At 49.6% G+C, this 26,279-nt stretch overlaps 1 protein-coding gene across 18 annotated transcripts in view; it reads left to right on the forward strand.

The window, feature by feature from the left end:
- Window positions 1–203: 203 nt before the first annotated feature.
- Window positions 204–26,279, forward strand: part of Zmynd8 (zinc finger MYND-type containing 8) — a 101,683-nt gene continuing 75,607 nt past the window's right edge. For 3 of the 18 annotated variants that reach the window (XM_029484357.2, XM_029484388.2, XM_085832298.1), the window contains exons 1-2: window positions 5,606–6,143; window positions 9,891–9,961. In XM_029484357.2, coding sequence (XP_029340217.1) covers window positions 6,127–6,143; window positions 9,891–9,961 — 88 coding nt within the window. In that variant the 5' untranslated portion in view covers window positions 5,606–6,126. The other 15 variants (XM_029484389.2, XM_029484397.2, XM_029484390.2 and 12 more) reach the window with 13 other exon arrangements.

The raw sequence follows: 26,279 nt of genomic DNA on the forward strand, positions 1-26,279 counted from the left end.
TATTTTTCCACAGGCCCTTTTCTGCAATCTCAGGGCCTAGTTTTTTCCCAGCGAGGCCCAGAGTCCGAGAGAGGGTTAACAGGCAGGAAGCTGAAGGCATCACAGACTAAGACGGAAGTCAGATTTTTGTTTAACTGACAGGTTTAGCAGGCCTCATTGGTGGGGGGAGGGAGCAGAGGGAGGGAAGACTTAAATGGAGGCATGTGGCCTGCTAGCAACGCATTTGGCTTTTCTTAGGGTAAGCCTGGAGAGGGTACCTCCCTTGCCATCCTGACAGAGCCCTTTTTGGTTTGTCTTTGAGGACCGGCTGAGGGGTGGCGGTGAGAGGTTAGAGGTTTCCCAGCTTTGCAAATGGCTCTGTGGGCCTGCCTTTTTTCCAAGAGCCACTTTGACCATGACTAGGCAAACTTGATCACTCCACCTCACAGCAAGCTGCACCTCTCAGCTCCCAGGAACCAGGGCGCCCCTTGCTGATTTGTTGGGGCTCCCTCGGGCTGCCTGTCTCACTCCCCGCGCCCCCCCCCCTCCCCCAGAGGCCTGTGTCTGGCCTTGTCCCTATTGCTTCTGCCTCCCTGGGGCTCTCTCCACCCCTAAGCTCGACTTTGTCCTTTGAGACCCACTCAAGCTGGCTTGTTCTATAAAACGGCCTGCTCCCCTCCTTAGAGAAGGACTTGTGTGTGGGGGCAGGCGTGGATGGGTCGGTCAGCCCACCCCAAAAGGGCCCTTCCCAGTGGCGCGCTGGCTTCAGGCTTTGCTGGAGCAGGTCAGGCTGGCTGCACGGGTTTGCCTGGCCTGGGGGATCCAGCCAGGGGGTGGGAGAAGTGCTTGTGGAGGCCCTTGTCCCAAGTTTTCCCTCCTGCAGAAGGCCTAGCTTAGCCTGTCTTTTCTATGCACAGGATGGCTCTTGCTCACCCGAGCCTCACAAAGATAATCGCTCAGGAAGTGTTTCAGCCAATCGGCGGCGGCTTTACACTCCGATTGGCCGGGGCAGCCAATCGGGGATGAGCTTTTATTAGGCGGCCAGATCATCAGCCGAAGTGCCAAACCCTTTTTCTGTGAGAACTAGGAGCCTGTCCTCCATGTTTTATAAGTATTGACATTACACAGTTAACAATGCATCCACAGAGGTAAGCTCGGCTTTTTAACCATCTTTTCCCCCCTCCCTCCGAGTCATCGAGTCGTGGACTAGCAGTGTGATTTCTCTGTAGCCTGGCTCTGCCACACTTCCCCCCCCCAGAGCACTTAGGGTAACTTGGGACTGTTTAGAGAGATTTTTTTTTTCCTTTTTGGGTCACATGGCTAAGTAGCCATTAGCCATAGCTTGATTTTACAGACTGGTGAGGGCTTGGAGCACCTTTATTTTGACCAGGACAAAGAATTTCTGGACTAGTGTGAAGCTAGATCCTGGTATGCCAAAAGAGAAGCTATTATCCCCCCTTCTTTTATTTTATTTTTCCCTCCCTTCCTCTCCCCCCTCTCCCTCTCTCTCTGAACAGTCCTCCCCCTGCACTGTCGGCCGCTGTGTGTCACATGCCTGCTGGGGGAAGAAAATGGAAGGTAAGCCAGAAGCCAGAAGGTCTTCTCCCAGCACAGTTCAGGACTGCCTGTGGCAGAGAGCAGAGCAAGCCAGCCTGCTTCTCCAGAGAGGTTCTGGGAAAGGCTGGGCTAAGTTCTGACAAGAGAGGATGCGTGTTTGCACCAGAAGTCAGGCCTGAACAAGAACAGTACTCAGGGACCCAGGCTGGCTCCTGGGCCTAGGTGGGTGGTGGCGTGTGGACTGTCATCTCTTCCTCTCCAGAGCTTCGCACTCGCAGCAACATTGTTCAGGGTTTTTTTTTTTCCTCCCCCCCCCCCCCCCCCCGACTTAGCTTGGTACAGAATGTTCTTCAAGTCAGCCTACAGCCAGCAAATGTTTCTGAAAGGGTTTCCTAGCCTCTGAGGGAGTTTTTGGAGTAGGCTTGGTGCCTGAGGGGTTGGGGGTGGGTGGGGTGGGAGTGGGGATGGGGAGAGATTTTGAATAACATCCTGCAGGGGGGAAAAAAAAAAGAGGTCTGTGAGGACTCTGACTCCTTTAGTTTTATACTTCTTGCATGATTTTTCCATGGGCTAATGTCTCTTTTATCCTTGTCTCCCTCCCCCCTTTTCAAACATTCTATCATCTTCTGTCTTCTGTGATACAGTGCAGGGGACATGGCTCATACATACCTGAGGCTCATGACAGCATCCCATATCCAGTTGCTGGGTTGTATTGTTGTGGTTGTTGTAGTGGTGGTGGTGGTGGTGTGCGTTTTTAATAAGACCATGTAACTGTTTACCAAAAAAAAAAAAAAAAAAATTTTTCCTTTTTGATCAAGTCCCAAATCTGCCAGCCTGTCCTCTCCTCCTAACTGGGGAAAAGTGAGACGGTTGCTTGAACGTGTTGTTGGGTAAGTAAATCTATCTCCTCTGTGAACGTGGATCAAGAGTTTGGTGAACCTCTGGGGTCTGTGGTAATGGGGGCGGGGAGAGGGTGGCTTCCAGAGAGTGTCTTTGAGTTTAGGTGATGGCTTGAATCCACTGTTGTTCCTGCTAATCTGCAGTTAGGGCTGCAGATCTCACTTCCTGCTTACCCTCCGCTGGGGGGAGGAATTACTGGGTTCATTGTGACTCGCAGCTAGACCTTGGATTGTGCTTGGCTCTTCTGAACTCTGGGTAGGTGATCTGCTTGTGAAATGTGAGCAAAGCTGTTTTGTCCTTCCGGGGTTCCAGAGCCCCCCACACAGGGCATGTGCCTGCATGTGCGCCTTGTGTTTTCATGTGTAAGTTTTATGGTGTTTACATCTAGAACAGAAGCCTATCCACTCCCAAACTAGGTTTGGCTTAGGACCCACTGACCACTAGATACAGCCTTCACCTCCCTGAAAGTCTGGGCCACACACCCCTGTACATGTTGGCTTTGCGTTTGCCCTGAGATTGCAGCTAGAATCTTAAAGTCCTCACCTTCAGGGTCCACCTGGAAGCTCACCACATCTAGTTCCTGCTTTGAGATCTAGTCAGGCTGCATGGAAAGGCTGCCTCTGAGCAGTGGTCATTCCTAGGCCAATGGCACAGACTCTTGACTTTTTTCTTCTAGTGTTCAAGCAGCTGAAGCTTTGACATCAGTTGAGAAAGGTTCACTTAGTAAAGAGAGACGGACTAAATTATCAACTGGGCAGACTGTGTGGGGCAGGCCGGTGTCGCAGAATCAAACACAGATGGGATATAATGTTCTTTAAGCAGTGCCTTGGCCGCACACAAGTTCTGTTACTCTCTTTATTCTTATCTCCTTGCTGTAAATGGAAATTACAAACCGAGTTTCTTGAGGCCTCTGCAGATCCAGTGGCTAGTCACCAACCTCCTGGTTTGCCTCTCTCAGCCTTTGCGTAACTTCTTGGGCTGAAAGGAAACTTGAGGGCAAAGCGTTTGTCCTCTAAGAGCTCGCATTAAAATGGCTCCTACAGGTTTGGGAAGCCAGGATCTGTTTGTGAGTGTGAACCTCAGCCAATTTCCCAGCCCTGACTCAAGCTGGCTGCTTTTCCTCGTGGCCACCACCGTGCCTGGCGTTGGTAAAAAGTTAATTGCTTTTGAAGTAGCATTCTTTTCCAGTTACTAACGGGGGAATTAAAAAAAAAAAAGGCTGCATTGCAGTTGGACCGGGTGGGATCTTAGTGCAGGCCCACAGATTAGCCCAATGGGGTTCCCCTTTCTTCCTGTTCTCTTAAGCCAGCAGATTTAGGGGAAAGGTTAAAGATTGGCATTTGCAGTGGCCTGAGTAAGGACTTCTGGAAATTTCTACCATTTGTTGTTGTTGTTCCTTTTAGGAAAAGCAGGTGGCCAAGCCGAGAAGTCTCTTGCATTCCATCCTTAGGACTCCCCCATCCCCCACCTCGCTTTCCCTCATCCAGGTGGAAGGTTCAACACTTGTGCAGATTGCCAAGGCGAAAACCAAAGGGATGGGCTGTTTTCCTCTTTCCTCCTGCCTTCTTGGTCCCCAAAGAGGATGCACAGCTGCAAAGGGGCAGATACAGACGCTGATACGCTCTCTCGTGCTCTCTCTCTCTCTCCCCTCCCCCTTCATCCCACTCTCCCCCCAGCCCCCCTACTCACTTCTCTCCCCACCCCCACCCCCCACCCCATCTCCTTCTCTCCCTCTACCCCCTTCCTCTCCCGCTCTTCTCTCCCCCTACCCCTTTCCCTTCAGTGACTCCCTCCCTCTCACCTCTCAGCCTTCTCCCCACCCTCTCTCCCGTTTAAGACCTTCTGAGATGGGTACGCCATTCTGCTTTGGGAGATGAAGTGGCATTCATGTGGGGGGAGGGGAGCAACTGCTTTTATTAGCTCCAGAAAATGGTCAGTGCTCCGTCTTAACTAGGAATTAATTACATATAATCACTCAGTAAACTTTCTTCAGGGTTTTTTTTTTTTTTTTTCCCTTCCCCTAATTGTAGAGCGAGAACATTGCAGGAATGTTGCAGCCAAGTCTAGCTACTTTTATAAATCGACGACAAAGATTTGAGTCAGAAAGAAAGCACTGAGTTCCCTTGGATTATAAATTAGAGATAAAAAGAATAGCCTTCCCTCTTTCTTCTAGAGCCTGTGCAGCATCCGGTCCTAAATAAAAGGTGTGTGTGTGTGTGTGTGTGTGTGTGGTGTCATATTTTAGAAGGCTGGGTGCTGGTGGTAACCCTGGAGGCAGGCTATGTTTGGGAGGTCCAACCTAATCAAATGTGTGATCTCTTTTGTTTCTGTTTGCTTTCTTTCCCCTCCTGGCTCCTCTGACCGAGGCACCCGCTTACCAGCCCCTGGATCTCTTTGCCTCTGGTTGACCCTGAGAAGAAAGACACATTCAAGGGGCCCCCTCTCCGTGGCTCAGATGTGAAAGGCAGTGGTGGGTTTAGAAGCCTTCGTGGTTGTTCTTCAAATGCAAAAGCAACTCAGGAGTTACCCTTGGCCTCAGGTTGCTGGGCTCGGTAGGGTTGCCCTTCCCCCTCCTCGGCTTCAGCTCTCCTTCTAGACAAACAGGGAGGCCCTGCCAACGCTGCAGCTCGCAGGCTGCCAGGCCGGCCCTTCCTACCCGGATCACCTACCTGCAGGCCGGCTCCCAGCCAGCGGCCAGGCCTCGCCCGTCTCAGCCTTGGGCATGGCGCCCTTCTTTCTCCCTAGGTGCTGAAAAGCTGTCACCTTGAAGCTCCTTGCCCCTAGTGCTAGAGGGATTCTGAAACTCTCAGACCTTAGCAGTCAATGACATTGGCCACCATGAGGCTATTATTAATAGTTCAGCCTGTGAAGGGGGCTTTTACAAGATGCATTGTTACCCCCCGCCCCCCGACTCTGTGTGTGTGTGTGTGTGGGGAGGTGGACAGAAACCTCTTTTGTGAGAGTCTTCCGTGGACTTGGGTCAGTCCTCTGTAGACTTGAGGGTCTGTCTGTCCTTGCTGATCCCCGGCCTCAGGAGTAGCTGCTGTTATTTGGTGGTGGCAGATTTTAGGCTCACAGACTTTCTACATTTTTACCCTGGCCTCAGACAGAGGTGCAGCCCTGTAGCTTTGGCGTCTTAGATGCCTGCTGTTCTGGGAGATTTCTTATTCACCTGGAGAAGTGATGTGGAGCTGTGCTGCTCTGGACTCAGAAGGGCACACGAGCTTCCTCCCGCTGCAGCCTGCTCTCTAGGACAGATCAGCCTTGCAGAGACACCTGTCTGTCTTCACATTATGCCAGGGGGCCGCATAATTCCTAACCTTCCACTCACCTCAGTGCAGGGTAAGGGGGCCCCAGCACAGTCTCCCGAGGAAGGCTGGACGCCTGAAAGGGAAGGCTTTTCCTTAGGAACCTGTGACTTCACTAAGTCTCCCTGCCACTGACTGCAGTTTGTTGTTTTTTTTTTTTCCCCCTTCCTTCTTTTTTTATTCTTCAAACGTTGGATTGTTGGTGTCCTTTGGTGGAGCGTTTCCTAGTTCTGATGTTTATGAAGGCGGCTTTGGAGCTAGCAGGGCTCCTTAAACATGAGCTCAGCTATTGAACACACTGCTACCATTTTAGTTCAATACAGGAATGAGGCACTGTTGCCAGCCGCCATTTTAAGAATCCTGCATAAATAGCTTAGCTCCGATGACTGCCCGTTTTAGGTGAGTGATTGCAGATTTGCTAACTGTCCCCCTCCCCCAATTAAAGGAATTTCTTTGCAGATTGAGGGGAGCATGCTTGGTTTGGTTTTGTTTTTGTTCCTTTCCCCCCCCTTTACATCTCGATGCTGACGGTGGTGACATGGGGGGAGGATGCTGTGGCTTGGGTATTAACTATTTCTTACAGTCTGGACCCTTTTGGTCTTTTTGAATGAACATAAAACCTAGGGGAAGCGCTTGGGGACTGGTCGCATGATTTCCTGAATTGCTGTGTGATGTTCTTCTGACTAGGGCAGCGAGGTCTTGTACATGCTGGTTCTGTGTTCTAGCTGGCTTACAGATTGTTATAAAGTCAAGCCGTAAGGACACTTGGGAAAAGCAGGATCTGCCTATTGTATCTCCATCCAGGCTCTCCCCCTAACACCCTGTCAAATAGCTAGGCTTTTTCTTTTCTCTTTCCCTTTTGGAACCAAGTGTTGAAGGGGTGAGATGCCTGGGAAACACGGACCATCCCTGAGTCCTCAGAATTAATAATCAGAAGGGCTAAGGCTTCCTGGAAGGACAGGAGTGCGGAGTAGGGCATATGCAACTTTTAATGCTTCTTTCTCCCTCCCCAGTGCCTGTAGGTTTAGAAGCCCAGATCTCTTGCTCAGGGAAGGAGTTGTTATGTGGGAGTCTTCTTTTTGGGCAAGGGGATGAGATGGACTTGACCGTGTTTGCAGGTTTTGGTTCTTCTTTCCGGTGCCTGAAATGTAGCAGTTTGTGGATTCCCCCAGCAAGTGCGTTGGGTAAATATGAGCTTAGTCCTGATGCTCGTGCCTATACAATGTATGCAACTAGTTGATAAATTTTTTTTTTTCCTCTTCTTCTTCTTGGCTTATTTCGCTCTGTTCTCTGTGTGTTCATTCACCCTACCAGACCTTTACAAAATAGAAATGTCAGTTTGGAAATGGGACTTGTTTCTTTGTGGATGGAAATGATCAGGGTTGTTGGATTCTAGCAGTCAGGGCAGAGGGCAGGCTGTGTGGCAAACAGGGGTGGGGTGCGGAGGGGGGGCAGGAACAGGGGGAGCGGCTGCATATGCTAAGACTTTTAATGTGTTAATGGCAAAAGTTCAAAGTATTTTCTCCAGCTGCAGTTTTCTTTCTAAAGATTGTTATTTGGCTGCCCGCCCCCTACTTCCACCCCACAATCTCCCAACAGCTCTTAAACTAAATTGCCCAAGATCTGTGGGGGCATTTAGAAAGATACGACTCTTTCTCATCAGCACTTTTGATATGATTATTTATAGTTCTTCCTTTCCAGTAACACACCCGGGCTTAACCCTGAGCAGCAACAACAACAACAAAAAGAAAAAAGAAAAGAGAAAGAAAGCCGAGATTGTGGTGTGGGCAAAGGGTAGGCCCTCAGATGTGGCTATTCGAAATGACTAGTTTTGAATTTTGGTCTTTGCTTTTGTAAACAAAGTATTCTTTCTTTCTCTCCCCCCTCCCCCTTTTAAATTCAGACACTGCAATCGTCAATTTAGTCAAATACAAGTTGTGCACTTGTGCGTGCATGTGTGTTGTGTGTGTGCACACATGTACTCGCACAGATGGGGGTTGCCTTTGGAGGGATGGCTTGCTGTTGTGGGAAAAAGATGGTTTTCCTCAGTAGTGCTGGAAGATTCTAGGCTCAAAAATTGATGGTGCTGTTGCTAAGTCAGGTGACTGTGGCGATCACTTGTGATGCTTGGGAAGATGAAACACTTACCCCCCACTTCTGTTTCAGAATTGATTATCTTAAACTCAGCAGCCACCACGAAACTGCTTTGCATTTTCGTTGCTTCTCAGCTGCATTCCTGCCTGAAGTATTCAGCCACAGAATTGTTCTCTTCAGTGCGGGTCCTCTTCCTTGATCAACACACCTTTGACTGTTTCCATCATAGCAGAAATCCTTCAAGTGGGTTTCCAGTGTTGTGTGTGTGTGTGTGTGTTGTATGTTAGCTCTGAGATTCATAATTGTTTCTTTCCCCACTGGTACTTTTCAATTGGAGCACAAATTAGAGTTGTACCTCATCGCTTGTTCAAAATATGGGTGGGATTCATTTTTCATGCCTCATGCTAGAGAGGGCAACAGAATGCCAGTTGCTAGGAAGATCGAGGTTATGGGCTGTGCTTTTACAGTTAACCATCTACCTCACCTCTGGCTGCAAGAACCCCTTTCAGCAGCACCCAGGCAGGTGTCCAGTGTGGTTCAGGCAGTGTTTCTGAGTTGCAGATGTTCTTCTCCTGAAGCTGGAGTAGAAGGTGCATCGTCCATGTCCCCTGGATTGTTCCATGTTGGTGACATGCTCAGGTCTGGCAATCAGGCTTCTTTTGAGAAGGATCACCTGTGACAATGTGTCATTATCTCCTTGGTGATTTGGGATATTGGTCTCTCTACAGATGCAGACTAAATAAAATTGTTACCTAGGCTCTGTATCAGAATGCTAAGTGTGTTAATATTCAAATTTAGACCCAAACTACCTTCCTCTCTCTCCTCTCTTGGGATTAGTTAAAGTCAGAGGACTCTCAGCTCCTGTCATGTGCAATAATCTTTTCTTTTTCTGCCTAGTTCCTGTCTTGAGTTTTGTACACACCTCGAGCTCTCCCAAACAGGACTCCATCTTACCCCAAGTTTCCAGGCTGGAGGCTGCCTTTTTGACACAGAGCATGGGACGCAGACAGCACAGCCTTCTCAGCTGTTTTCCTCTCTTGCCTTCCCAATGGAAAATTCCAGCCATGTCAATTGGTGATGCACCTATTTTCTTCTTGCTGAACCCTGCTCTGCTGGGATGGCACCTAGAGTGGTTGCTTAGCATCTCCCCAAAGCACCATCTTGGAAAGCCTGAGACATTCTAGTACCTGCCTATAACAGCAGACCTATCTGCTTTTCCTTCTGCTTGGCTTGTGAAGTGTGAGGTTGACAGGGCCTGCTTTGTTGAACCTGTGTTCCAACAGGGAGGCAAGAAGGTTCTGGATGACAGACCTTCCTAGCTAAGGGGGGCCTGCCTTTCTCCTTTCTTAGCCCAGCTTTCCACTCAGCCTGTGTCCTTTAAATAATCCTTCCTCATTCCACTGTCTGTGCTGGAGTGTAATTAGTCACAGTTCAGAAGGAAGCCATGCCTGGTGGGTTTGAGACTGCCCAGAGACCCTAGGGTCCTGATTCCTGTGATAAAGGCTGCTAGAATCTGGCCACGTTTTTCTACTTTGTAATTTAACCAGTATGTCTTTTTCTTTTTTTTTTCCCCATGTTCCCGACTCACTGGGGAGCTGTTAGGTTCAGGATGGGGGAGGCAGGGAACCACTGGTAGAATTCCTGGTGCCGCTGAAGGGTTTCTCTAACCTACCTTCATGGCTCCCTGGTGTTAGCAATGAGAGACTTGCTAATTTGAAGGCTAGGCTCTTTAGGATTGAAGCTGGTAGGTGGTACTTGAGTTTCTAAACTAAAAACCACGTCCCTCACAACCTCTTAATGAATTAGGTACGACAACTGAAATATTAATTTGACTTTTTAAGAACATATTTTTAGTATTCTGGTATTTTAAAGAAGTCTTTTGGCATCTTCGCACTTGGTTGAAGTCAGGTGTGTCGTCGTCCCCCCCCCACTTCCATAAGGAAGGATGGCCTTGAGAGAAGGCGGTTTTGCTGCTCTCTGGCTTCGCAGCAGCTGCCCCCACAGAGACCATTTGCAGCCTACCCTAAACATACATAATCTGTTCTATTTCAGCTTGGCTGAAGAGGAAATAAAAACTGAGCAGGAGGTGGTGGAGGGAATGGATATCTCTACTCGCTCCAAAGGTGAGTCAAAAATCTCAGATTATCTACTGCGACCTCCAGGAGAGGGGGATTTCTTTTGTTGTTGGAGAGAGGTGACACATGGCTCTCTGAGCCGCCAGCCGCCTGCGACACTGTAGGGTCTTTTGATGGATGGACCTAATTTCTGGAGACATGGTTCAGTCTACCGGCCTTCCCTGCCCTGCCTGTGAGGTGTGCTGACTTGCCCGGCATTGCCCTGTGGTGGTAAATTTTGGGTGTGTGTCTGGGGCTGTGAGTGCCTGCCCGCCGGTCTCTTCCCCAGAGCGATTCTTACAGGAGTCTAAATGTGCTTTCTGCAGATGCCACTGAGGTCTGCAGCTGTGGCAGGCTTCCTGATGGTAACAGCAGGCCTCTGGGCAACCGGTGGGGTGGAGTGGACCAGCTTCATTGGAAAATGGTGGCCTTAGTTGGCAATTACAAGGGAATGAGGAGGCCAGTGCCTGTGTTGGGAGCAAACTATGGTCTCTTCTCTGTTTATTCTGTTTGCGGGGGAGCCTGTAGTGGCCTGGACCTGCCTTGCTGCTCAGTGAGAGTTTGTGGGGCACCCCAAGGAGAGTATTTGCTTGTGCCTTGGGCGCTCTGACCAGCAGCCCTTTGGAGGACTGTCACGGGTTTGCCACAATAGCCTAGCGGCTGTTGCTGAGCTGGTCTGTTCCCTCTGCTGCAGCTCCAGGCTGTGTCTGGGAGGTGGGAGGGGCTGCAGGGAGGGTTGTTTCAGATCCTTCCAGGAGGAGGCTCTCATCTGGCCAGGATGTCATAAAATAGCACTTCCTAGAGGAGCCTGAAAGAAAAGAGAGCATCCTAGAGCTTTAAAAAAAAGAAAAGAAAGAAAAGAAAAGACGGTCTATTATTTGGGTCAAGCTAGGGGTCAGGTGGTCACACATAGCTGGCTGGGAGGAGGGAGGAGGAGGAAGAGGAAGAAGAGGAGGAGGAAGAGGAGGAGGAAGAGGCGAGGCTCATTGGCCTGTCCCCTGCCTCAGCTGTCCCAGCGTGATATAGGTCATCTGAGTTTCATTGTTCCAAGTGTCGAGGAACCCTGGGAGCTGGGGCAGGGTGTGGCTTCCCACCAGAGTCTTTGCAGACAGTTGGTCAGGACTGAGGCAGTCCCTTGAAGTAGTCAGGATTGGCCTATGTTCTGATGACACAGGACAGAGTAGAGAGGATGAGGGGGAGAGAGTCCATAAAGAGTGGGTCAGGTGGTGTTGGGTCTTCATCTTTGTCTGTCTGTCCATCTGTCTTCTGTTTACTTCCCTTTCTTTTTTTTTTTTTTTTGGAGGCAGGGTCTCACGACACAGCTCTGGCTGGCTTAGAACTCATACTGTAGATCCTGTTGGTTTTGAACTCAGAGAAATCCACCTGCCTCTGCCTCCTGAGTGCTGGAGTTAAAGGTGTGTACTTGCTATCTCAGGCGCCTCCTTCCTAAGGCTGTCTAGGATAAAGATACTGGTGTGTTTGAAGGCCTGTGGGACATCAAAGAGCCTTCTAGTGTTTGGCCTGTCTAATCCCCTTCTGGGGTGAGAGGTAGCCCACCCTGCAGGTGAGAACACCAGAGTCTCTAATGGGTGTTCAGTCAGGGAGGAGGCTGTGTCGAGACTTCCTCATTCTTGGACTCTCCTTAGGAGGCAGAGTAAAACCTCCTCCAGTAGAACCACAGTCATAGGCCACCAACTTGGGAAAAGTCCCCAGGGACCTGCCTGTCTTGCCCACTGTGGAGACCTTTTCTGTCGTTACACACCAAGAAGTGCCTAGTTCGTCATGAAATGCTGTTTTCCCTCTGTCTGCTTGCCAGCTCTGGATGACTTCCCCAGGACACTGAGGACCGTTCTGTAGGGCTGAGGGGATGGCTCAAGTGGGAAAGTGCTTGCTGAGGCCCTGAGGTCATGTCCAGAACTTATGTAAAAATCCTGCCTTGAGTCTCTGGTCTCAGGGTGAGGCCTCTGGGGAAATACAGTGGGTGGACTGACAGACCGCACCTGAGTAAGGCCTGAGGTTGACCTCGCGACTCCATCCATGTGCGCACGTGTACACAGGCACCTGTCCTCACTCAGATTATCTTCCCTCCACCCACCTTCTCATATCCTTCTGCTTGTCGTCACCAATGTCACCAGGACCTGCCTCTCCATTGCCCTGTGACACCCGTTCACCTGTACCATCTCTTCCCAGCTTTGTTCCCTGTGTCATTCTGTTTGTCCTTGGGAGTTTGTGCCTCTGTCTTTCTGGAACATGCCGTCCTGGGTCCTGGCAGCCTGCTCCGGATCACACAGATTCAACACAGGCGTCGTTAGAAAAGCTTTCGGTGGCTGTTGATTCTGAGGGAGCCGTTCTCCCCTTTTGAGTCCTGGTTTTAGAGTAAGCTCATTTTAAGAGTTTTAGATTTCAAGAATACTTACGCAGCCCTACTTCACCCCACCCCCCTCCACCCCTCTCCAGCCCGCCTGTTTCTGTCCGACTTGGCATATCTAAATGTTCTGGATTCATAAAGCCCACACTGGATTCGGTCTTCCTCGGTTTTCCTGGCAAAGGTCCCCTTTCTCTTCTGGAATGCTCTTGTGACGCGCTGTGACACTGTCTCCTCAGTTTCTCAGACCTTTGTTTTTGTTGACCTTGACATTTTCCAAATTGTACTCTTAAAAAAAAAAAAAAAAGGTGTGTGTGTCTACCTGCCTGCCTGCCTGCCTGTGTGAACAGAGGCTCATGGTAGCTCATGCCAGCCTTAAACTTGCCATGTAGTCAGGGGTGATCTGCCTAAGTGCTGGGCTTAGGTGTGTGCCACCATGCGAGGGTTATGTGGTGCTGGGGACGAGACCTGGAGCTTGTTAATGCTAGGCAGTGAGTGCTCCCCACAGAATATTCTGTGGGGAGGAAATCACTGAGCCACATCCCATGAGCATGGGGGTTGCAACCCTCCTTCGACTTCTGTGCGCCTCCTCCTCTGGGACAGCGTGTGACTGCATTAGAATTCTGCACAGTGGACATGATGTTCCCTTATGTCTGTCTCTCCCCTCCCACCCACCCCAAAAAAGGGTTATTTATTGATTTTATTTGTTTGTTTAACTTTCTGTGTCTGGGTGTTTGCCTGCTTGTATGGGTATACCTGTGTACCTTGTGCATGTCTGGTGCCCACAGAGACCAGAAGAGGGTGTTGGATACCCTGCAACTGGGGTTATAGGTGGTTGTGAGTCATATAGGAATTGAACCCAGGTCCTCTCTGGAAGAACCAGTGCTCTTAATTGCTGAGCCTTCCCCCAGGCCCATCCCTAGGTGCTTCATCGTTCTTCTGTGTAATTGCGGACCCAAGGATCATTCATGAGCTCTTGGGGTTCATCCATTGCTACTTAGTACTGATTGCTTTCATTGGGCTGCTGGGAGCGCTCTGTGTTGGCTCTGGGTATCCCTGGGCCAGCTTGTCTTCACGGTCTCTGTCTATTTATGACCATTTATATTCTGGCTTCGTCGTCTTTATGGTCTGCTTTGGGCCCTTTTTGAGACAGTGATCTTAGAAACCAAGATCCAGGTGTGCTGGGTGCGTGTGCGGGTGCTGGACTGTCTGCTTCTAGGTTAACAGAGAAGCTGTGTGTTCTCACAGTTGCTGCTCCTGTCTGTGTGGGTTTTTTATTTTTATATTTTGCACATGCCTTTCTGTGTCTGTGGTGGCTAGCCATGAGTTCATGTGCTTTTTCTCCAAAAAAATCGATATCTATTTTGCAATTCTGCACGCATGTGTACACATGCACATGCACGTGCGGTTATACACACGTAGAGACCAGAAGACAGCTTGCTGGAGTTGGTTCTTTATACCACGTGGTACCCTGGGGATCAAACTCGGATCTTCAAGTTTTGGCCGGCAAGCACTTTTTTACCCACTGAGCCAGTTCAATGGCCCTTAGCTCCTTTCCGTTAGTGTGTGGGCCACTTGCCTTCCCTAGTGCGGCCATCCCAGCACTGGGGAAGCTGGCTCCTCAGGTTTGCCTTTTGTGAGCTGCTTTGGAGTATTTTTAGGCTGACCTGCAGTGGACAGTGAAGACTGTTAACTCAAGTGTACACTCAGTAGACCCTGACCCACTCAAGTCAATGGGGGCGTGGGGAGATGGAGAGATGGCTTAGTGGTCAAGGTATGTGGTTGCTACTCTTGCAGAAAACCCATGGCTCACAACTGCCTATGACTTCAGCTGCTTGGGATCCAATACCTTTCTGGTAGGGCATACACATGTGTCATACACACACTCAGATACACACATACACGTACATTTAAGAAAGATACTTGACTATCTCCAGCTCTCTAGGGCTCTCTGTCCTTATTCCTATTGCTATCCTGGGCTCTTCTGCCTATTGCTATTCAAGAGCACACCATTTTCTCTAGAAGGACCTTGACCTCCAAGTGCATCTAAGAGCAAGATAATGTGGCGTGTGTGCGTGTGTGTTTGAGTGTGTTGTACGTGCCCGTGCACTTGTCTGTGACTAAGTATGGCTTGTTGAGGTAGCTTTGGAGATCTTTCTCTTGTTCTCCATCTCACTTTTGGAGACATGGGATGACCGAACCTGGACTAGGCCATTCTGGCTAGACTGTCTGACCATCACGCCCCTGGTTAGTGTCTGCCTGTTTTCACTCTCCCCCCATGATCTGGGGTTATACATCCACCTTCCTGGGTCTGGCTTTTCACATGGCGCTTTTTACGGGTTGCCTAGCTTTTGTTGTGAGTACTTTGTCCACTGACCTCAGAACTTTGATTTTATTTATTTATTTATTTTTGCTGGGGTCTCACAGATCCCAGGTTGCTTTCCAACTTGTTATGCAGGTGAAGGTGACCTTGAACGTCTGATCCTCCTGCCTCTACCTCTCAAGTGCTGGGATCTCAAGGTTTCCTTATCACTGCACCATACCTTAGAATGTGGAGCTGCCAACTACATAGAGTTTTTAATCCAGGCCAGAGAGCCAGACTCTTTGGTTCCTGCTTGCCCCTGCCAAAGCAGAATTCTATTTTATGGCTTAGTTTTCCCTAAGTGGGATGGGAAAGTTCAGGTGAGCTTTGCTCGCATAGGGTGCTCAGAATAGTATGTGAACAGGAGAGCCCCCCCAAATGCCAGCCACGATCAGATAGACTTGGGGAACAGGGAGTTCTTCCTGGCTATATTTTTGTTCTTGCTCTAAGAAGAGGTTGTGGAGGTAAATGTGTCCAGCCAGCTTGGTAAACTGTGTGGGGCTGCCCAGGGTTACCTGGGAACTGGGAAATGTCTGTCTGTTTGTGCATGCGCACACAACTCCAAGGACGGAGTGTTCCTCCATTACAGTGGTTCAGCCTGCTGACCTGCTGGCCTCTGCACTGTTCAGAGTGATTGGAGGTCCCGGCACTTCTCAGAATCTCAGGGAGAGGCCCTCTTGTTTCTAAGGGACTTGGTGCCAGCCCTTTGGTGGTCCTCCTTTGTGGAGAGGGGCCTGTTCTGGTTGCTGCTGTTTTAAGGGCATCTTTCTCTTAAAATATTCATTTCTTTTCAATTATATGGATGTCTGTTTGGTATGAGCAAATAAATGTGTGTGCTGGGAAGGCCAGGAGAGGGTTTCAGATCCCTGGCTCTGGAGCTGGGGGACCGTTATGAATTGCAGGGGTTACAGATTGAACTTGGGTTCTCAGCGAGAGCGATATGTGCTCTTAACTGTGGAACCATCTCATTATTATTAATTACTATTGTTATTATTTTGAGTCAGGTCCTCTGGAGGTCAGACCGGTCTTGAATTACCTCCTAACTGTTGGTATTAAAGGCGTGTGTTCCCACACGAGGCCTCATTTTGCCTTTCTGAGACCAAGTTTCCTATAACCCAAGCTAACCTTGAATTTACTGTGTAGTGGAGGGTGGCCTTGAACTCTGGATCTTCCTGACTTCTGTTCCCAAGGGCTGGGATTACAACACCTCTGCATCCACATCAGTATCTGGACACTCCTCTTTCTCAGTCACCTGAGTGTCATTCGGATTTTACAGCCTGAGCTTTGACCTGGGGCACTGAGGTTCATAGAGTTGAAGTCTGTTGTGGCCAAGCTATGACATTTGTGATGTGTTGGGGACAAGGCTTATCCCTCTTCCAATCCTGGTTATCTCAGAGGTCCCCAGTGTGGTGATCCAGGCTATGAACGCTAATTGTCCCTTTAGGCCACTTTTCATGTGGTTCTCCATGTTCAGTATTTTAGTCCCACACATGTGCCACCCCCCACCCCCAATCGCCTCCCAACCCCTGCACCACCACCGCTAAGTGTGTGTGTGTCCTGTGTGGGTTCTCTCTTTCTGTTATGTGCAGCAGAAGTGGTCACTTGTCTCATGGCAGGAAGGCTGTTGGTTGGGTGTGGCTGGCTGGCTCACCAGCCTCATCGGGAACAATAGGGTACAGGCCATGTGTCCTGTGGCTGCCCTTTGGCTGCTGTCTAGACACTCGGACCCACCCTGGCTGGCTCCACAAGTAAGAACAAATTCCTCCGGAGATGAGGTGGGCCATCTGGAGAAGCTCAGGTCTTTTATTCAGGGCTGATGCTGTGTGAAGTCCAGCTGGCACTGGGACCTCAGAGACTCTGATAGGAATTGGTAGAGAGGCGACTGGTTGAGCCCAGGGCCTTGTGCTTTCTAGGCAGGTGCTCAGATTTCCTAACCCCCTCCCTCTTCAGCCCCCAGCCGAGACTTTGGCTTCTTGCATTGATTTTGCTGTATGTGTGTGAATGTCTTTGTGCCACATTGTACGTACCGAAAGCCAGAGGAGACTTTGTGAGATCTGCTTCTTCAACCATGTAGGCCCCAAAGATAGAACTCAGTCCTTAGGCTTGGCAGCAAACATCTTTATCTCCTGAGCCATTTCCACAGCCCAAGAACATAAGAGCTAGCACAGGCTTTCCTCGAGCCTGCCACAGATCTCCAAGAGTTAACGTTTTCTTTTCTTTCTTTGAGCTGAGATGTTTTTATGTTGCCCAGGCTGGTCTTGAACTTATGTGCTTAAAGGGAGTAGCCGGGACAGCAGGCCATGTGTCAACATACTTTGGAATTCTTTTTTTTTTTTTTTTTTTTTGGTTTTTCGAGGCAGGGTTTCTCTGTGTAGCCCTGGCTGTCCTGGAACTCACTTTGTAGACCAGGCTGGCCTCGAACTCAGAAATCCGCCTGCCTCTGCCTCCCGAGTGCTGGGATTAAAGGCGTGCGCCACCACGCCCAGCTTTGGAATTCTTTGTTATATTTTTGTTCAGAGGTAGGCTCCTTCCGTGCAGCCCTTCTGGGCATGGGACTCAATGTGTGGAGCAGTCCGGTCAATGAGGTCCTCCCGACTGGGTCTCTGGAGGGGTTGGATGGAAGGCAAATACCACCAACCCTGGTGTGTTTACTTACTCTGTGTGTGTGTGTAGGTCAGAGGACAATTTTTTCTCCGTCTACTCTGTGGTCTGTGGGTCTCAGGACTTGGGAACTCAGGTTGGGTGGTGGGAGAAGATGGCCTCGGAGCCATCTTAACTGACCTAGCTCTGAATTCTCAAATCCTATTCCCGCACCTTGTCTGCAGGGCTTTTAGGTTCTCTGAATATCAATCAGCAGCTCTCTTCCTATGTAATCACTTATTATTAATAGGGTAGTTCCCGAGTCTATTGCTTTCTTTATATCATCCTTGGCATTTTCCAGAGCGCGCACTTCTCAGGAGACAAAGCCTTCAGGCTTTCAAGATGCCAGGGTGACATTTGTGACCGAGGGTGACAGTCTGCTGTAAGCCGTTCGTGCATAAATCAGAAGCACCATCTACCAGGAGTGCTGGCACAGTGAATGGCTCCTGAGGTCTCCCCAGGCGCCGGGCAGTGTTTCCTTCTCACCTCAATGATTCTTAGCTCACTGCTGTGACGAGTGTATTCCCATTTCACAGTCTAGGAAACTGAGGCTCGTGAGGATGAATGAAGTGGCCAGGAAGGGCTGGGGGGGGGGTGTGGTGTCAGGTTTTGTCTTTTGCTTTAAACATCTGAGTCACATCCCTTCAGGGCCAGCAGGGATACCCATAATGGCTGCCAGCATAGGGAAACTAGGGGGCTTTGATGGTTGGGTAGGGGATCTACCTCACTGCTCAGCGCCAGGAATTGGGCTCACTGTCTGCTTGCTGGGATGAACCTGCCATTTTCTTGCAACAGTAGCTCATTTAGATGCAGAGATGTTTCTCTGTGTAGACCAGTTTTCTCAAAGATCGCTCATGAACCCAGAAAGTCACATCAAGGGGACGGAAATGGCCCAGGGCTGTCATTTTGCATTCTCTGTGCAAGACTGGTCACAGCACACTTCCTTGCAGGAATTTGGCCATAACTGCGTGAGTCAGGCAAGGCCCTGCCTCAGAGGCCAGAAACCTGGAGTCTGCCGCAGCCTGGTGTACTCCCTGGATGGAGGCTCCCTGTTCTTCAGGCCGTTTGCATCTTGATCCTGCTGCGCATACATTTTGTGGGCAGGGTGGTGGTGTGCAGCTGTGTGGTATCTGCATTGTGTCACCAACGCAAGGGAACGGTCCCCTCGGAAACTGGGCGCAGATGTAGCGGAAGCCCAACATATTAAAATCCCAAACACTGTCATTCTTTGTGAGTCTTGCCTGCGGATGGATGTGTTTACAGATCCAGGATGCTAGAGAAGTAAGTACAGTTAGAGCAATTTGCTAAGTAGTCCCAGACCTCGATTAGTACAGGACCCTCCATCTTTCTCTGTTGTGTGTAAATTAAGACTTTCACAAAGGGATTGAATGTGAGCAAGGCTGTGAGATAAAGAGTCCTTCTGTCAATTTCAAGGGATCTCTAAGAACACAACCATCAGTGCTTTTAAGCCATGGCGCAGAAGCGCTGCTGTGAGGCTTCCTTTCAAGAAACATTGGTAGTTTAAACTGTCCTGACTCTGACATCTCTGAGATCCCAGGAAGTGCCAGCCCTGCAGTGTTTAGTGGCAAGCCTGTGTGAGAGAACTCTCCTCCCTAATCAGGTCTAAATTATCCCAAAATGCTGAAGCTCTGATCATGGCTTTCAGACTAGAGATTGGCGGCCTCCTCTTGGCAAGAGCGACCCTGCTGTGTCCTTGTCTCAGGAGCATGGAGATTACAACCTGCTCTTTACAGGGGTGGTGCTGATCTGGATTCACATCCTCGTTGTTTAGCAAGGAATTTACTCACTAAAATTGCCCGGCTTGATGCAGTTGAGCTCTGTGGTTGACAGGGGGAAACTTCACCTGCCCCATTTTTGAAGCCCCGCTCATAGTAATGTCCACTTTGTTTGTTTGTTTTTATATGAGTACACTGTAGCTGTCTTCAGACACACCATAGAAGAGTGCATCGGATCCCATTACAGATGGTTGTGAGCCACCCTGTGTGGTTGCTGGGAATTGAACTCAGGACCTCTAGAAGAGGAGTTAGTGCTTTTAAGCCCCCGACGTTTATTTATTAATGGAGAAGACTGTCATCCCAAAGTGTTTCCACCCTAAAAAGAATGTCCTTTTTCTTCCTCCAAAGGTCTTAGAACAAATGTACCAAGTGGAGGGCCTGTCTCAGCATCTGGGCCTCTCTTACCAACCAGACATTCAAGTAATCCTTTTTTTTTTCCGGCCTCACTCGCTCTGGCCCTTCTCCAGCCATATTTATTTCGTGTATGTGAGTGCACTGTCACTGTCTTCAGACACAGCAGAAGATGGCATCAGAGCCCATTACAGATGGTTGTGAGCCGCTGTGTGGTTGCTGGGAATTGAACTCAGGACCTCTGGAAGAGCAGCCGGTGCTCTTAACTGCTGAGCCATCTCTCCAGCCCTCAAGTAGCACTTAAGGTTTGAATCTCTCTCATCTCAAAAGACTTGAAACAGCCGGGCAGTGGTGGCGCATGCCTTTAATCCCAGCACTCGGGAGGCAGAGGCAGGCGGATTTCTGAGTTCGAGGCCAGCCTGGTCTACAGAGTGAGTTCCAGGACAGCCAGGGCTATACAGAGAAACCCTGTCTCGGAAAACCAAAAAAAAAAAAAAAAAAAAAAAAAAAAAAAAAAAAAAAAAAAAAAGACTTGAAACTAGAACTATTCTGGATTTCAGATTTTAAATAACTGGGATGTGTGCATGGTGACAGGCTCTGGGGATGACCTCGAGTCTTGAGTTTCACGCATCCCTGTGGAGCACAAAGGTCCTCAGATAATGTTGTCAGGCTTTGTTGAGTTTTTTTGTTTGTTTTTAATATTTATTTATTTTATGTATATGATACACTGTAGCTGTCTTCAGACACACCAGAAGAGGGCATCAGATCTCATTACAGATGGTTGTGAGCCACCATGTGGTTGCTGGGAATTGAACTCGGGACCTCTGGAAGAGCAGTAGGTGCTCTTAACCGCTGAGCCATCTCTCCAGTCCTCAAGAAAGACTCTTTTGGTTTTTTGAGACAGGGTTTCTCTGTATAGCCCTGGCTGTCCTGGAGCCTACCTTGTAGACCAGGCTGGCCTCGAACTCAGAAATCCACCTGCCTCTCCCGAGTGCTCGGACTAAAGGTGTGCGCCACCACGCCCAGCTCTGGGGGTGAGTTTTGTTGCTCAGGTTGGACTCTTCTTGGTCTGTGGGATCTGTAACCTAAACATTTGAATGCCAGGTGCGCTTTGACTTGGAATCCTACTGTCTTGGCCTCCAGAGCACCTATGATTACGGGATTGTGCTCTGAGGCTGGGCAAGAGAGCCTGAGGTACTTGGGGGTGTGGGGTGGTGGTGGTGGTACTGAGGTCTTCTACGTGTTAGGCAAATATTATTACTGAGCTACATCCCAGACCAACTTGTGGGCTCATGTGATCCTCTTGACCCAGCCTCCAGAGAGCTGAAACTATAGACCAAACCCATTGTACCAGGCCTCTGCTGTCTGTGAAAGGCTGAGTTCATCTCTTGGTTGAAAGACAGAGTCATATCTGCCTATGATGCTGCCTGGAACATTCTGGAGCATTCCTCTGTGTGTGTGTGTGTGTGTGTGTGAGTGTGTGTGTGTGTGAGAGAGAGAGAGAGAGAGAGAGAGAGAGAGAGAGAGAGATTGGCCCATGGCCTGTGTACCGGCAAACCTTCTCCTACCTCACCCTCCCTGGTTATTATTGATGGGCACATTCCTGCAACCCTCATCGCTGGCCCTGGCCTAGCCTGGCCTGCTGGGCTCACAGCTCTCCTGTTCCCCTCTGTGCCCGATTCACAACTGACCTTTCACATTCCCTTGAGAGCCATTTCTGGCTCTCGGGTGTTATCAACCTCTCTCCTTTCCAGGTTTAGTTTTTCTTTTAAGGGTTACATTTGTTTGTTTATTTTGTGTGTGCAGACATGGGAAAGTCAGGCAGCCTGCTTGTGGGAGCTGGTAGACAGTTCTGCCTTCCACCAGGTGGGTCACAGATTGAACTCAGGTTGATGAGGCTTGGTGGCATGCGCCTTACCTGCTGAGCCATCCTAGTCATCACCCCCCCCCACCCCCCGCAATCTCTTCGACTTCCCCTCCAGGTTTAAGGCCTCAGTTGAGACTGAACCGTTTTGTGGCTCTCTTTCCGTGCACACACAATAGGCACAGTGAGTCTGACTTTGTCCGATGGTTGGAACTTCCACCCTAGATCATGAAGGCAGCAAAGACAAAGCAGCCGTTTGGCTGGGGAGGTGGCTTCTCTAGCAAAATCTAGTGCCTGTGAGTAATTAGTAGACCCCGATAATTTGTCCCTGAAATGATCAGCCTCTCTGTCCCTCCAGAGTCACTGTGCTCTCGGACATGGCCCCTCCTCTTTCCCAGTGATCACCGGTGCTCTGCCAATTTTCTCTTCCCTGAAGATGGGCTTTGGAGCAGGGACTTACGGTCTTTCCCTGTGTTGCTAACTGCCCACTTCCCTATTCAAATCACAGTGTTCCTGAGCACTTGGCCCTCCTCTGACTGCCTGCAGGTCCTGTTACCTGCTCCTGTCTTTGTGACCCTGCCATGCTGGTCTCTGAGAACCACCTTCTTCTTCCCTTTCTTGTATCTCCAGATACCTAGGCGTGTCCCCTCTGCCCCTGTGGTGTGTGTGTGTGTGTGGTGTGTGTGTGTGTGTGTGTGTATGTGTGTGTGTCTAATGAGTGCTTCTCTAGCCTTTTGTTTACACCTATACCTGTCTTGTGATCAGGAGGAGATGTGGCATGGTGGGAAAGTAGGTGTTCCAGGGTTCAATCCCCAGCATGGTAGAATCAGCCCTAACTAAAAACACCCCAAAACATAAACAAATCCAAATGAACTTGCAGACTCCCATAGGCTCCAAAGTCAATGCTACCCTCAAAGGATCCTGAAAGGAATTAGCTTCGATCTGAATTTGTGTACATACCACAGACTTGAGAATGTCCAAGGCCTCTCACTGTGACTTGGATAAGGTCATAGAGTCCCTCAGGCACATAGGATGGGTGGGTACTTTCTCCAGTGGCCTGTCTGCCTGCCAGGCCCTCTGGAATGGCAGCTGCTAGTTCTTTTTTTTTTTTAAAGATTTATTTATTTATTATATGTAAGTACACTGTAGCTATACTTCAGACACTCCAGAAGAGGGCGCCAGATCTCGTTACGGATGGTTGTAAGCCACCATGTGGTTGCTGGGATTTGAACTCTGGACCTTCGGAAGAGCAGTCGGGTGCTCTTACCCACTGAGCCATCTCACCAGCCCCCCAGCTGCTAGTTCTGTGTGACTGTTCAGAGTTGCCTAAGGACGGCCACCTTTCTTTTCTCAGTAGCTCCAGCCCCATGTCTAGTGTGTGTGGGCTAAACACGGCAGACCTCCGTGACGTCCAGGAGGTTCCGACAGTGTACAGGACACCCCACTGTCGCTGTTGAAGGCTGTATTGCCATGCTGGGGTCTCCAGGGAGCACTGTGCTGGGGTACAGGTGGGGACACCTGGGCAGGTACTGCAGGGAATGGAGGAAGCTTCTGGTTTCTTGGTCAGATGTCCTTGTGACTCCTCTTATTTGAAAAGTCTTTTTCTTCTTGTCTTTCCAAGTGGGCAGGGCTTGATGCTTTGCAAAAAATTTAAAAGTAGTACCCAGCTACGGATGGAATGGGTTAGGCAGACCCTCTCAGGCTCCTTTTCCCCTCACATGGCCTGATGCCCTCTGGTTTGTGGGTCTCTCTCAGCAGCTCTGGGCTCCGTTATTTATTATTTTACTTGTTATTGACCCAGCAGGAGCCCCTCATCCTCTGCAGTCTGGGGATTGCCTTTCAAACCATATTGACACAGGGCCACTCCAGCATTATGAAGGCTGAGACAGGAGGATCATGAGTTGAAAGCAAACCTGGGCTGCATAATTGTAGAAATCCCGCCTTTATTAAAAAATTTCCTCCCAAGCCAGGCTTTATATTCTAGTGCTTGGGAGGCAGAGGCAGGTGGATTTCTATGAGTTTGAGGGTAGCCTGGCAAAACAACATATGTTGTTACAGATAACATAATATAACAGGTTCCAGGCCAGCCAGAACTGCACTGGCTGAGTTGTGAGAATCTGTCTCAGAAAACAAAAAATAACCCCAAAATAATTTTTCTCAAGATTTATTTTATAAAAAGATTTATTTATTTATTTCATGTAAGTACCCTGTAGCTGTCTTTAGACACCCCAGAAGAAGACATAAGATCTCATTATAGGTGGTTGTGAGCCACCATGTGGTTGCTGGGATTTGAACTCAGGACCTTTGGAAGAGCAGTCAGTGCTCTTACTCATCGAGCCATCTCTCCAGCCCCTCAAGATTTATTTTTATTATTTTAAATTATGTGTGCATGTGTGGGGTGTCTGTGTGTGGGTATGTACACATGAGTGGGGGTGCTATAGAGGCCAGAGGAGTCAAACCCCCTGGAGCTGGAGTTATAGGGGTTTGTGAACTGCAGTATTGGTGTTGGGAACTGAACTTAGGGCTTCTGGGAGAGCAGCCAGTGCTCTAGCCACTGAACTATCTTTATAGCCCCAGCCCCGTCTCAGAGTTTCTTTACCCACCCCCACTCGTCACTGTGCCCAGTCAGTCAGACATGCATCTTGCAGACCCCTGTCAGCCGGGCTGTGTGCCCTGCAAGGCAGCTGAGACCAAGCTCAGCATGTTCTGGAGGAGAAACACCGAGGCTGCGCATGTGAGCCTTCACAGAGGGTGTCTGACAGTCCTCAGGAAGGAGAGTCATGGAGAATGAAGAGCCCACAACTTCAGGGTATGGGATGAGGAGCCTGCAGGCTGGGGTGTTGGGGAAGGCCCATTGGGAGGTGCCATTTGAGCCAAAGGCTGATGTTAACACTGTGGGGGAGACTGGCTACAGAACATTGTAGATGGAGGGAGGGGCGAGCTAAATGCTAAGAAAGCATGACTGATTTACCCAGAAGAAGGAGTTTATGCGGTGAGGGCATTGGATGAATGGAGCCGGGATTACCTTATCCACGGCCTGGGGCTGTGAGGGGATTGGACAACTAGAGCCAAGCATATGTCGTCACGGCATGGGCTGTGAGGGGATTGGTGGAGCAGCGCCGGGGTTTAGCGCATCACCGCATGGGACTGTGCGGGGATTGGACGAGTGGAGCGGAATTGATCTTACCTATTGTGGCACGGGGTGGGGTGGGGGTGCTGTTCAGGGATTGGACGAGCGGAGCGGAATTGATCTTACCTCATTATGGCACGAGGACTGTGAGGGGATTGGACAAGCAGAGCTGAGCATATCTCATCATGGCATGGGGTAGGGATGACTTCTCTGACTCTGTAGCACTTAGGTAGCCTAGAACTTTCAGTAGCTCCGGGTGGCCTTACTTTAACGAAGATCCCCCTGCCTCAGCCTCTTGAGTGCTGGGATCACGGGTGTGAGCCACCACTCAGGATTTAGGTTTAGCATTCTGAATGGATAATTAGAAGTCTGAAGCGCAGAGAGGAGCTGCCTCTTTTTAGTCTGTTCTCTCATCAGGAGCCTCCTGTGCCTTGAGAGGAGCATGCATTCAGAGACCTCCGTCTGAGGAAGGGTGGGCTGGGATGTTGCGGAATCGAGACCTGAGCATGCAGGGGCTTTGGTGAACCGAACCTGCCCGAGAGGTTTTACCAGACCGGCTTGCTCTTGCAAGCCATGGTCGGGACACAGCAAGTTTTGGGGAAACTGGTTTGAGGTTTCCCCTGTCTACGGGGGTGGGGGGTGGGAGGAGTGACAGCAGTGACTCATGGTCTTCTCTGTGTAGAAGACCTGTCTCTCTCTGTCTCTCTCTCTGTCTGTCTCTCTCTGTCTCTCTCTCTCTTTCTCTCTGTCTCTCTCTCTCTCTCTCAGATTTATTTATTTATTTATTTGAGTACACTGTAGCTGTCTTCAGACATACCAGAAGAGGGCATCAGATCTCATTACAGATGGTTGTGAGCCACCATGTGGTAGCTGAGAATTGAACTCGGGACCTCTGGAAGAGCAGTCAGTGCTCTTAACTGCTGAGCCATCTCTCCAGCCCTCATGAAAGACTCTTTTGGTTTTTGGAGACAGGGTTTCTCTGTATAGCCCTGGCTGTCCTGGAGCCTACCTTGTAGACATGGCTGGCCTCAAACTCAGAAATCCGCCTGCCTCTGGTACACCACCACCATGCCGGGCTTTCAAGAAAGACTCTTAATAGATGTAAGGGAACCCACCGGGACAAAGAGACCAAGTATTCAGTGCTGTACTAGATGGCGTAGCCTGCACACCCAGAGCTACGGCTGTGTGTGTGTGTGTGTGTGTGTGTATGTGTGTGTGTGGTCCAAGCATGGTTTTCCTCATGGAGCAGTAACTGGTGGCACACAGAACCGAGATAGCTAGGCTCTGCCTGGGCAGGAAGGGTTTAGAGTGCCACCTGGCCACGGTGCCTGCTGGGATGAGCTGCAGTGACAAACACTTGTCCCAACCTCGTGAGATTCTTGTGTCCCCTCCCTTCCTTCCCTGGATTGAACTATGTGAGCCCTACCACTGAATTATATTCTGATTCTGGGGGAATTCTGAAAGTAGTCTTTCATAAATAATAGCTGTGATATTGGGAGCCTGGAGAGATGGCTCAGTGGATAAGAGCACTGGCTGCTCCTACAGAGGAAGGACCTGGGTTTGATTCCTAGCACCCACATAGTGGTTTACAACCACTGGCAACTCCAGTTCCAAGGGATCTGATAGCTTCTCCTGGTCATAGTCCATGTGGTATATGCACCCCCCCAACATAATATAAACAAATTATTTTAAAAAATAGCCTTGGCCTAAAATGAGCTTATTCTGGGGAAGAAATAGAGAAATTACTCCTTGGTCCTGTATCCACAACCCCTGGTCTTTCTCCTGCTTACCCTTTTTAAAATCCTTCCTCTGTCAGTCT

The sequence above is a fragment of the Mus caroli genome, unplaced genomic scaffold (assembly GCF_978045245.1).
Source record: "Mus caroli unplaced genomic scaffold, Mus_caroli_1 scaffold_2, whole genome shotgun sequence".
Taxonomy (NCBI): domain Eukaryota; kingdom Metazoa; phylum Chordata; class Mammalia; order Rodentia; family Muridae; genus Mus; species Mus caroli.